The 14,105-nt window shown below is 32.2% G+C and overlaps 1 protein-coding gene across 1 annotated transcript; it reads right to left on the reverse strand.

Moving 5' to 3' along the window:
* Positions 1 to 398: 398 nt before the first annotated feature.
* Positions 399 to 7,047, reverse strand: LOC134712259 (uncharacterized). Its single transcript, XM_063573633.1, has 4 exons — positions 6,584 to 7,047; positions 5,876 to 5,915; positions 3,403 to 3,486; positions 399 to 2,546 (listed from the first exon to the last, which is right to left on the reverse strand). The coding sequence occupies exons 1-4, from the start codon at positions 6,962 to 6,964 to the stop codon at positions 2,146 to 2,148; spliced, it is 906 nt and encodes a 301-aa protein (XP_063429703.1). The 5' UTR covers positions 6,965 to 7,047; the 3' UTR covers positions 399 to 2,145.
* Between the last annotated feature and the right edge of the window lie 7,058 nt (positions 7,048 to 14,105).

Genomic DNA, 14,105 nt, shown 5'->3' on the forward strand with positions numbered 1-14,105 from the left:
GAGTTCGACATAATTCCTCCGAATGAGGGTAAGAACAGACATCTTCAAATGGTATCCACGGTTGTGCGGGACGTACTGCAGAACATTCACAACAGAATGCTTTAGTATCGTACTTGTAAACCCAAAATCCTAAAAAAAAAGCTGTCTCGCAACGACTATTTAACGTTCTAAAAGATTTAATTGATATCCCATATATTGATAATATTTCCTTGATGTCACGACATGATAAACATATATTTTCTAGCGTCTCTTATAATAGTAGTCCAATTTGTTTTGAGAGACCAATGACTAATGTATGGTTTTGGTGTCTAATTGTTAAAACATACCGGTACATGTTCTTGTTTGATTAAGTATTTTTCCAAGACGTAATATCTTTTCGTCAAATAGAACTACTCGTGGAAATTGTGCATTTTTTTAATCATATATTATAAGATTTTATTAACACAATCGATCTTCTGACCTGGAGTCGCATCATCTCCCTTAGACTAGAAAATGAAGCTTAGTGTCATAGTATTTTTGTATAACTAAATTATGAATATTAAATATGGTAACATTTCGCATACCATATTTGGTGAAACTGCAGTGTCGGACTAATGTAAAATATTTTATCGGCCATATGAATTTTAGCCGGCAACTTGCTCTAATATGGCAAGGTCATACAATATGATCACAAACGAAATATTTTTGCCAATTAAATGAACGATAGTTGACAGACAAAGATAATGGATATACGAAGTCAGAATTTATAATCATTTTAGTTCAAATGGATCATATGAATAAAATGATAAAATTGTACCTATTTCGATCGTTTGAATTTCGTTACTGTATGTCATACGTTTCAAAAATGTTTGAACTATTTGTGGAATTACCAATCATGATATCACTAAATGACAATTTAGTATGTTGTTTAAAATGTACATGTAATTTAGTTAGAATTTGAGACAACATTCATTATTTTTTTTTTAAATTTTCCCTATTTGGCCTAGAAATAATCCAGTTTTGATCATCATTGGCTCTTCCGGAGGTTAATCATTGTATCACGTACATCCTGAATTTGAGTATCCTGTTCTCTGAATTGGTTATTCGGTGTCTACATCAATTTTGCATGCAATGTTTAATTTCCTTGTAGCACATATGTATATGTATGTCAAAATACACTCATTAAAATATTTTTCTAATTTGCTATCATTGGTTTAAGAGGAACACTGTCTGATTTGTGTTTCTATGTTTCAATTGGTTTATTATTTGACCCTGAAATATACTTGTAGCAAAATTAAACAAATGTTTGAATGTTGAAGTTGAGACATAGAAAAGACATATCAAGACATTTCAAAACTATAACATTTCTTTCTTAAACCAACTGGTACCCTGAATATCTGATTCACACCAACTGTGCTACAAACGAAACTTAATTAACAGCAATTTAGTTTGAAAAGTTAAAGACAAACTGTCCTTCGTTTTAAGATCGAAAAGTATAGTACTATTATGAGTTTTTTTGTGTTTGTTATTCAAACACACATAGTTTGTTATGAAGACTTACACGATTACCAGGTATTTCACTCGACCCATACAGAAAGGTGAATTTTTATTTGTTAATTTATCAACTTGTAGCCTTAAAAAATATTTAAAAGAATATTGAATCTGGAAAGAAATTTTATTTGAAATTCATTTTGTTTTATGTTTTAAAGAAAAACAGATTACTCAAACACGACTGAAAATAAAATTCTGTAGCCTACTTTCTCTTCACAATAGGATTATTTACCATTTTTAGGATTATTTCCAAAATTCTGTTTTGAATTAACAGATCAATCTTTTATCTTTCCTAGAATGTTTTTAAATTCATTTTTTCCATATGCAAAATGAGTTGAACAACACGTTATCGACTGTTTTGTAATAATTTGTCTTGGATTTTAAAAATGTATAATATCTTGTAGCTCCATACTATAATTTGAGTATAAAATGTGTAAGTTACAAACACAAAAAACATATACACATGCATTTAAATTTTTAAAGGCCACGAAATCGTATGTTAACATTCCAGATATGCAAACTTGACCATGTTGTACCTTCTAAAATTAACAGTTCCATTTCTATTGTTAACTTTCAACTGAATATCCTCATATCGGATAATCCTTGCATCAGTTCTCAGATTTTGAAAAGTCCAAAATAATTCGCATATTTTGATTTTTTAACATGTCTTATTGCTTCGTCAGAAATTTCGCTCTGCACTACGAGACCACTATCAAGTTTAAAAGTTCCACAAAGGAAACTAGTATACACTCTTCTCGTTTCTGAAGATCCACCAAATCTACTTCGCAGTAAAGGTTGTCGTTCTGTCTTTGGTAGAAGCTTGAGCCATTGCTTAATCTTATGCCGATATAACCCAACAGTAGTAACGTCACCAAAATCAAAGGTAATAGCAGAATAGACGAAATAAATACTCGTTTCTACTATTTCAATGCTTTGATTTTTTTCATTGTAGTTCACATCGTTTCTATGTGCGGTTCCGAGGTGGTCACCCTTATACGTCCACGCAAGATTCGTTCCTGAAAAAAGTGTAGAACATAAATAAATGTTAGTCCACTAATCGAGATTAAAACGGATACATTGCGATTTATATACAACCTCCCCACCTATTGTGGTTATCCCATGAACCTCATCAGAAGGTATAATTTATTATGTGATCTTGATGTTGGTTGTCTTTAATTTCGAGAAAAAGGTCTATATGGTTGTCGTTGAATTTTTATGATAAAGTTGTTCACTCGGAATGATTTAGAACTTGCCATATTGTAAGAGATATTTTTTATGTTGGAGTGTGTGTTGCCTTCTAGATGCCTTTCGGTTATTTGTTTCCTATTTAATTGCCCCCGAATGACTCCAACGTATTCCTCAAATTCTCTTATCATTGATCTTTAAACATTGAAAATAACTCCAGAGCCACGTAACCTCTCAGTGTCAAATTGGCATGTCACGTATTTACAAACTGATTGAAAGTAAAGTACAATTATTACTAAAAACTCCCCATCGCTCACTTTTTAACGTGACTTCCTGAATTGAACGTGTAAAAGAGAATTGAGAAAAATCATGACTTTGTACATCCAAAATATAAGTATCCAATGGTTGTTGATTGTAAGTGTGCATAATTGTTTATGAATACACATTTTGTGAAGTTTTTTTTTTATTAATTACAATATCAATGTAAAAAATCTATGCCAAGGATTTTATTACTGTTTAAAATGGACAATTTTAGATAAAGGTCAGACAAATAATTGATTGTTTCTTAATTTACGGGCTCTGCAAACAACATCACCGTAAACGTGAGGATATATTTTTGGTTTTACTTTTAAGTGAAATGTATTTTCTATCAATTATCCAATTCGAACAAAATGATAAATCAAATACCTGTCAGCGTGTTCAAATTTAAATACATGTGGATAGAATGATGTCTGGTGCTCCACCATTTCATCTTTCTTTCGATCACATAATCTGTAAAGTTAATGTATACTTTGCCTATTCATTTCTATTACAGTTTACTGTACGAGCACAAGAAAGCGTTTACTGTAAGGTTTTATTGGCTGTTCATATACCACACAAATTTATTGGAATGGTATACATATTTACCCTATTTACATATACGCATTGCTTTGCAATTTTATGCTCGGATGTCTTTTATCTGACACTTCGAATTGCGTAATGTTTATAAATACATTGGCATACAGATTTGTTTTCAATATCTTTATAAAATTATATGTCTGTAGTACGGGGCGCCGAATGGGACTCTTGTGGTTTTGTACAAAATTCAATTCTGTCATAACAAAATCAGTTTTGTCTTACAAAACTATGTGCTACAGACTTATTTTGTGAGAACTTCAATTTTGTGATGACAAAATTCATTTGTGTAGACAAAATTCATTTTTGTCATGACAAAATTCATTTTTGTAGACAAAATTCATATTTGTCATGACAAAAGTCAATTTTGTCTAAAAGGTATGCAAATATAAACATATTTGCATACAAAATTGACTTTTGTTACCTGATATGGAAATTAAATCACAAAAGTCAATTGTGTAAGGTAAGATTCAATTTTGTGAGACAAAATTGACTTTTGTGAAACAAAATTAACTTTTGTGAGACAAAATTAACTTTTGTGAGACAAAATTGACTTTTGTGAGACAAAATTCAATTTTGTGAGACAAAATTCAATTTTGTGAGACAAAATTCAATTTTGTGAGACAAAATTCAATTTGTCATTTTTGTTGAGACAAAAGTCAATTTTGTTAATTGTGTTGAGACAAAAGTCAATTTTGTAAATTTAGTTGAGACAAAAGTCAATTTTGTTAATTTTGTTGTGACAAAAGTCAATTTTGTCAATTTTGTTGAGACAAAAGTCAATTTTGTCAATTTTGTTGAGACAAAAGTCAATTTTGTGACGACAAAATTCATTTTTGTGACGACAAAATTCAATTTTGTAACAACAAATTGACTTTTATGAGACAAAATTGACTTTCGTGAGACAAAATTGACTTTCGTGAGACCAAAATCAATTTTGTTGAGACAAAAATCAATTTTGTTGAGACAAAAATCAATTTTGTTGAGACAAAATTCAATTTTGTTAATTTTGTTGAGACAAAATTCAATTTTGTCAATTTTGTTGAGACAAAATTCAATTTTGTCAATTTTGTTGAGACAAAAGTCAATTTTGTCTCACATTGGTCAATTTTGTCTCACAAAAGTCAATTTTGTGTAACAAAAGTCAATTTTGTGTAACAAAAGTCAATTTTGGGTAACAACAGTCAATTTTGTGTAACAAAAGTCAATTTTGTGTAACAAAAGTCAATTTTGTGTAACAAAAGTCAATTTTGTGTAACAAAAGTCAATTTTGTGTAACAAAAGTCAATTTTGTGTAACAAAAGTCAATTTTGTGTAACAAAAGTCGATTTTGTATGCAAATTAGTTCACAGAAACCAAACTAAACTAATTTGAATACAAAATTGACTTTTGTCGCTCAATTTTCAAATTAGGTAACAAAAGTCAAGTCTGTGTAACAAAAATGAATTTTGTCATGACAAAAGTGACTTTTGTCCGCTGATAGATAATTTTGTATGACAAAATTACAAATTTGTAGTATGATACAAATTTTGTTAAACTGAACTCATTTTTGTTGAACAAAAGTCACTTTTGTCCGTACAAAATTGAATTTTGAGTACAAAACCACAAGAGTCCCATTCGGCGCCCCGTATGTAGTATATGCATTGTTTAATTATAAAAATAAAAATGAATTTTCGGATCATATTCTACAAAATATTAAAATGTCCGAAGTATGTTTTGACGTTTTTCTTAATATTTTATGTGACTTTTACTGTACAGATTCATTACGAATAAAAAAAAAAAAATAAAAAAAAATGATGTGTAAACTTGTTCTCTTTAGAATAAACGTTAAAAAATAATTCCTGAGATTTGCGATAAAACGTAAAAAAATATTGGTCTTTATATTTTTACAATCACTTTCTTTTGTTCGTAAAAGTTCAATTATGCGCAATCTTTGCATTATTGAATATTCAGTTGTTGTCCATTCGTTTTTGGTGTGTGCTTTTCTTTTGATTTTGCAATGTGATTATGGACTTTCCGATTGGATTTTCCTCTGTGTTCAGTATTTTTGTGATTTCACTTTTTACACAAACTATTTGTCCTTATCTCCTATCTTCATGTAGTACAAACATTATGTCGAAGTGTTACAATGTTATTCCATGATATACAGACACGCTTTATTAAACTGAATAAATTGTTAAAGCTTGGTTGTGGTCTATGGCCATTACAGGGAATTAAACAAAAGCATGTATTTACATTCAATGACTTAAATGAATATTTTACTTACCAATATCCAAGGCTGGCTTTGTTATCATTGGATCCATCATCTATACACACAAAAATAAGACAAAACAATTGAGCTAGTGTTTATAAGGATACCTTGAAGTAGAGCATTGGCATTATTCACGTATCTGGAAACGTTAACGGATTGACGTATACGTATCGGGCAGATTTGTGTAGAATAATGTTTTATCCCCGACATAAATTAAAACTCAGTTAAATTTAAATGCATTAACATATCTTTATCGGGACCAAGTTGGCTTTATTTATCTTTAAATTTCCTCGTATACGAGATATGGATACGCCAACAAATACGATAATAATGCAAATGCTCTACTATATTTAGTATCATTTGGTTGTATAAGTTTGAAAAAGAAATTGATCTAAAAACACTCCTTTGTCAGGGACTATATTGATTAAACAAAAAAGGGAACATTGAGGATGAAATATGGAAGTGTTCGACCTCAAAATAAATTATACTGTCAGTAACCGACGATATAGAGGTTGCCAATTTAAATATAAAACTTTCATGATCTTCGTTTTTTTCCCTGTGTCAGTAAAAATACCCCCTTTATCCCGACGGACTCCCTTTGCAGACATATTACAAATGTTTGATTTGCTCTCGTCCTGTGTATGACCAAATATTTAGTAACTACATTAGAGAAATCAAAAATGATTGATATTCGAAAGAATTTTACCCATGTATGTTACATACCCGTGAAATCATCTTCTGCATATATTCCTGATCTTTGTAGCAGCATATTTTCCCTCCATCTTCTGTACGGCTGATGCTGTCAAACAAAGTGTCATTAGCTTTGACAGTGGATCCCAAAGAGTTACAAGGTATACAAACACCATTGTTAGAATTTGTTTTTCCGAACGACACTTCGTTATCTTTTAATGTCTTTTTGTCTTTTTCATAAAGACCTACTTTAAAGATGAGTAAAACCACAAGAACGACCAATAATATTACATTCACAATAAAGGATTTTTTTAAATATCCTTTTATTTTTTTTTGTCTATTTGTCCAAATGTTTGTGTCATTGTCGTCTAAGATATTTGTTGTACTTTCTGTGCGTCGTCTAAGGGAGGACATTGTTAGTCTATCGACGACTATATACTATCCAAATTACTAATTGTTAGTCTGTCAGGAAGTATTTTGAATTGAACACATTAAAATTTTAAAAGGAAATTAAAACTTATATGCCAATAAAATAAACACTTCCTTGATACTCATAAAACAATGAAGTCATTTCCACATCTGAACTGACTAAATGTATTATGTGTAAAATCCTGTTTTATTCAAACTAACAATGCACCAAACCGGTGGATGACCTCAAAAAGTACTTGGAAATCCACAAACTGTGACAGCCTACATCTTGTCGTTGCGTTTTCATGTTCCCTTCGACTGGTGGGTTCCGAATTTCTTCTTGGTGTCTTCTTTTAGTGTGTGTAAAATATATGTCTTTTCCAGATTTTGAAACGTGTCCATATTTCAGACGACTCTTGACAGTCCAAGATTTGCAATTATTCTTTCAAAAGGAGAAGAGCATGCAGATAAACAGAACAGTGACCATTATGTTTCAATTATATTTCCCCAGTAAATCTCCCTGAGGCCTCACCGTCTTAACCCAATATGTAGAAACTCATCTCTTAAGCTGGGGGCACACATTCACGATTTTTACTACCGTTCTCGACAGGAACATTCCCGATTAAAATTTATCAAAAGTCTGATCAAGATCCTGTGAATCGTGGATGGAAATTCAAACTTAAATCAAAATTTGTAAAGCTGGAGTCACACATTCACGATTTTTACCGCCGTCCTTGACAGGACCGTTCCCGATTGAAATTTATTAAAAGTCTGATCAAGATCCTATGAATCGTGGATGGAAATTCAAACTTAAATTAAAATTTGTAAAAAAAAATATTTAATCACGACAACAATCAGCTATTGTACAGATAGCGTCGATATTCAACCGTTTCCAAGCGAATTTATCCCGATAATCTTGTTCTAAATCCGTTTCTAATCCGATTTGTATCTTTCGCCAGGTAAAATTCGACCGAGTCTGTCACGACTGCGTCCCGATTCTACCGAATGTAATCCGACAGAGATCAGATAGTGACAAGAGAGTGAACCGACGCTGACGGAAGTTATCCGTTCGAAAACTGTCGGCATACTCGGGATGATCAGGTACTGTCGGAACGTAATCCTATCACGGTCCTCTCTATCGTATTGCAAACGGCTTTGTCTGGTCTCAGTCGTATTGTGTTCTGTAATTGTCGGGACTCTGACGTGGGTATCATTGACATATTTAGAATTTATAACGGGACGGTTTCGGAACGATTTCGGCAAAAACGGTTCGCAATCGACAAGGTCTGGATGCAATCTGGACTCAATCGGCAGAAAAACAGCAATGAAAAATTTCTCCAGATCATTCCCGTTCCACAGGACACCGTCCCGAATACACAGAACATTGTTAGGAATTCGATCCGATACAGCAGAATCTGTCACGCCATAGGCACCATTGTAATCCGACTAGACAAAATCGGCTGAGTTCCCCCGAATGTTACGGGACGCACCTAACTGTCGGGGTGCTTTGCCGAACTATTCGGACCCTTCTTGACCAGTAGGAATCTGTTACGAACTGAAACGACTGCGTTTAGACAATAATAGGACATTCCAGATAATTGAGGATACTAATCCGACTTTTTCACTTTTCGTGTCGTATCGTTGTCTGATCTCAAACGGGAGCAATAATCGGCAATGTGTGAACCCCGCATTAGGCGAGAAGATAATGTTCTCAGCCATTACGGTTTGTTTTGGTGAAAATTTTAATCGCCAGTACAATCAGTATTATTTTGACATTGCACAAGGTAATGTTTCTCCTGACTATTTATGACGTTTTATTTTGCTCAATCCGTTAGATGTAAGTTGTAAACTGAAATATGTCTTGGATACATAGCATTTTTTATAAGCTGTTATTAGCTTTGAAATAGCTGCCAATAACTGAAAATTACAGGTGTTCCGAGCTTTCTGTGATTCAAAGTGCTTACTTTCAAAAAACCGAAGTGTCGGTCCATGTTACTATTCTACATGGACATGCATTGCTAGAATACGATGGTGTTGATAGTTCAGAAGATTTTCCTGAAATTATCACGGAACAATTTTTTGTTACAAGACCAGACTTAGTTCATGATCAATACTTTGTTCACCAAGTCCGAAATTATATAGAGGAATATTAACAGTCGATTTCATATTCAGTAGAAAAAAAGCACGAGTTTACAGACGGGTGTGCAGCCCAGTGTAAGAGCAGACACTGTTTCGGAGATATAAGTCAAACAAGCGACGGCTTTGGATATCAACATTTCACAAGAAATTTCTTCGAAACTTCCCATGCAAAAGGTATTTATAATAATTAAGTTTATTATCCTCGAACTTACTCCTATAATTGCCTATAAATACAGATGAGTGTCAGACCGTCTGTCAGTCTCTACGCTAGATATCTTGGACACAGATTTAATGATTTTCTCACGTTTTCGAGTACAATGGAATACATATTATTTAGCTTTTGATTGAATATTTATGACTTATTTGAGTAAAATGTAAATATTTTAAAAGTGGCCGGGTATTCACATTATCGGTAAACTGTTTTTCTTTCAATCCGTCACGTTATAGGTTTATGTTTGAAAACATTATTCCAGAAAGTTGTTTTTTTACATGTTTTTTGTTTTATATCTAATTTAAAATAAATGTATTTTGATGCGTCGGACTAAATTACACCTGCCACAAAATACGTTGTATCAAAGGAACAGGGCTTTCTGTTCTTCATCTTGGCATTCACTGCATTTCAGGACCACAAGACGCTGCTGGAGGAATTATTTAAAGACAAGCCGACTGTGTCATTTTACGCGGACAGACTCAGATAAGGACAGCAAAAGATCTCTTAGTACGCGAATTTATTTCTAACACAACCGAGGTTAAATTGTAAGAGAAGAATATTCCGATATGCGGAAACGATTCACCGTGACAACAGACTGTCTTTTAAGCCGGTGCCTAGCATTCGATCTCTTCACCAAGTAAGAGCTAGTCGTGATTCTGCTAAATGATTGATAAATATTAGTGAGTTGTCTTGTTTCTGTATAAACTGTTGTCATCACATGTATGACCAGTGTTCTAATTCGATAAAAACTGGTGGTTATACTTAATAGTTATCCCACTCGGACTTGGTGTGTCATTGTGAGATCACGCCGATGGCCGGAGGCCAGAGTGTGATCTAACACTGACACACCAAGTCCGAGTGGGATAACTATTTTACATCACAGCTTTACTCCCTGCGGGAACACCTGTGTTTCGTGGTCTATATTACAACAAAACGTTCTCGCCTTTTCAATATCGTCTTGTGCACAGTTAAGCGGTTGTACTTGCTGCGTCAGTGGTCTATATTTGTTCGGAAGTAACCGCAAACAATGTCATTCGAATCACAAAAAAAACCCACATTGAAATGTTTCAGAATGTATTAATGAAATAAAATGCTATACATTTATTAATCAGTATTTATCCCTATAAAGAAACAGTAGTTATAGAAACCAATAACATATATGAAGATATATACATGTACATGTAGGAAATGCTTTAAAGAGGTAAAAACGAATGGGGGACAATCATGACAAAAATAAATTCATACGTTCGTTTAACAACAAGCGACTTGGATGAAACGTCAGTAAAAAAGAGTATTTCGACGTTAATGTAACGTCAGGTATTACCAGTATCGTGCGTAACGTTATTTTCCTATTTTTTCTACAAGGATGCAAGAGCATTTTTTTTTTTTTTATCAGATAATCAGATATAATAAATAAAAAAATCTACATGATTAAATTCATATAAAACAAAATCTTACTGTAAAACAAGCTGGACATTCAGTTCCGTTATCTATGTTCTCTGGAAATTCAGTTCTTAGGAAAAATTTCCTGAATTCACTGAAAGTCTCCGTCATTAGAGATTTGTAGACGTCTGATACCTAAAAATAACACAAGATTAAAGTTTTTAAACAAAAGTAAAATGATGATTAATTTCTATACAAACAACCCTTAATTCAATACTTTCTAATTTTAATCAAAGCTAATCAGTTGTTGTACAGCTGAAATCTACCTGTTCAGGTATTTTTTTTCCAGTACCGCGACTACCAGACATTGTATAGTCTGTATAGATTGATTGGTTTATTCAAAATTATTTTCTTACATTTTAGTGATTTGCATCTAATTAATTTAGTCCAAAAGATTAAAATTATAAGAAAGACATTTTTATTTAACATGATTTGATGTAAATTTGAGAATTTTTTTAAATAAAAAATCTATAACAAGGTGTATGAACTTAAGCTAGAACATGTGTGCGCATGTGCGAAGATGGAATATTTTATTATGCATCCCTCATTTCTTCAAAAATGATAAAATGATCATTGAAACCTGTATCTTACATTAATTTTAAATGTTATGTTGAAGTAATAATGTGTAAAGAGCTTCTGCAGTCAGATGAGCTTTGAAGATGTACACAGATTTTACGTATATGTTTCCTGTCCACGTTTCACCATTGTTAAGTCAAGATCCGGTATTAGTGACATTTTATTAAAAAACGAAAGCAATGTTTTTTACGTCATTTTTTACATCATTTTGCACAAATAAAGAGTATAAGGCATATATGAGCAAGCTCATGTTCACACACCAAATAATGCACTGCCAATTTAACAGTTTATGTCAGAACATAAATTTGACAGCAAGTGTCCCTTTAAGATCATCTCATTTACAGTATCATAGAGTAAAAACCGGGACATGTTTAAAAAAAAACCTGAAACCTGCATGTCAAATGCCAGTTTAGGAAACTTTGTGGTTGACGGCAAATTCTGTACTTCACCAGTGTTACAGCTTCTGTTTTTTTTTTTTTTTTTTTTTTTTTTTTTTTTTTATCTTTATTCAATTCTTCAACATATATATACAACAGATATATTACATATTACACAAAAATATCACAAAGCAATGTTTTAAGTATAATCACATATATAATCAGCACAATAATTAGAAATTAAATGTTATGACACCTTCGGTTTCTTGTACCAGAATATTATTCTTTAAAAAGTGTTTCTCAAAAACATTTCTCATACATTTTGCATCACACAAATATTCATACAGGTAAGTTATACAATGTTTTACAGCTTCTGGTTCACATTTGCAAAACTGGATGCTGCGTTTATGCTGTCTTCCTAAAAAGATAAACAAATAAGTTTTACTATGCTTATGCATAAATTTCATATAACTAGTATAAATGCTATATTGTGCTGCTACTTATTATTTTTTCAAATAAACATGCCTATTATTTCAGAAACTAATGCCCTGTTCACACTATCATTTTCCATGTTCAGTAATATAAATGTAAATTACTCGATAACGTAAATTCTAAAATTTATAACAATCAAAAGGGAGCTAATGTTGGTAGATATAATAGGATTAAAGAAGAACTTCTATGATATGTTTGTGAGTGACTTGATCCAGTTTATACACCAATAAGTTCCTTTAAAAAGGCGTTTAATCCTTATAATTTTTTTAAATTGGAAATAGGGAATACATATATTTTCACACTCGTTACCTCTATCCCACGTAAATTGTATATTTATGTCAGTGACTAGTCCTGGGCGCATGAATATATTTGTTAGTTAGTGCAAAAATATGTGCTCAATGAAATTTGCTATCTGGCAAAAAGTAAACTGCAAAAACTCTTATAATCATTCAAACAAATGTTTTTGTGTATTATTTTTTAAACCATTTATGTGCGATGAGAATAACATTTGTCCTCAATGCTCTTCAACTTCGTACTTGTTTGGCTTTATATATATTTTGATATGAGCGTCACTGATGAGTCTTATGTAGACGAAACGCGCGTCTGGCGTACTAAATTACAATCCTGGTACCTTTGATAACAATAAGAATCAGTGTTATAACTGTTGCAATCTTGTTAACATTGGTTATAAAAAGAATTTAAATTTGGTCTACATTATCTATTCAATAGACTATTGAAAAATAACCAACGTCAAGATCGACTACCCGAAGTCCTGATACTAAACCAATCCTAAAAAAGTATTCCCTAATATGCAAATCTTAAAAGAATTGTAATCATTTCACCACATTTTTTTGCAAGTTGGTGAAAGCATTCTTCAAATACATTTTATTGTCTAAAAACAGGAAAATAACCCTTTTTAATGAATAAAAACCTAACTCAGCAACGTAAAATTTAAATTTATAAATGAAACCAAAAGGGAGCGTCAATAGAAGTAAACAATTCACCAAAGTTTTATGCAAATTAGTCAAAGAATTTTTGAGTTAAATTGAATGTCTAACATGTTGACGACGGACAGATAACAGTATACCATAATAAGCCCGTAAACAAATCCATGGCAGTATTATACGTTTGTTGATTGTAGCCATTATATGGTAGAAGCAGAAACTGAAACATTCTGTATTATTAATCCTTGTCTACATTCATTTAACATACCTTTCACATCAATAATAACAATATTCTTAAAATAATTTGTGTCACAATCACTATTTGATGACAAGATCCAAGACGGTGTTTTCAAGAGGGTCCCAACAAAAGCTTCATTCTGAAATTATAAAAAGATGAGTTCAATACAAATATGTCATGTTCAGTAAAATTAAGTCAAACCCCTATCGTGGCATTTATGTATTATTCAAAAAGATAACATCATAAAAAACTTGTGAACTAAGTTAAGTTGAGTTAATGTGTTTTCATTTTCATCGAACAATTAATTTAACCTAAGGAGTATAGACAGTACATGTACGTTGGGCATACAATTTAGTCTTTAATATAATATATCACATTAACAACAACATAGCAATAAACATAAAATTGAGAATGGAAATGGGGAATGTATCAAAGAGACAACAACCCGACCATAGAAAAAACAACAGCAGAAAGTCACCAACAGGTCTTAATGTAAGGAGAAATTCCCGCACCCGGAGGCGTCCTTCAGCTGGCCCCTAACATATATATACTAGTTCAGTGATAATGAACGCCATACTAATTTCCAAATTGTACACAAGAAACGAAAATTAAAATAATACAAGTCTAACAAAGACCAGACGCTCCTGACTTGGGACAGGCGCAAAAATGTGGTGGAGTCAAACATGTTTATGAGATCTCATCCCTCCCCCTATACCGCTAGCCAATG

This window comes from Mytilus trossulus, chromosome 3 (assembly GCF_036588685.1).
Source record: "Mytilus trossulus isolate FHL-02 chromosome 3, PNRI_Mtr1.1.1.hap1, whole genome shotgun sequence".
Taxonomy (NCBI): domain Eukaryota; kingdom Metazoa; phylum Mollusca; class Bivalvia; order Mytilida; family Mytilidae; genus Mytilus; species Mytilus trossulus.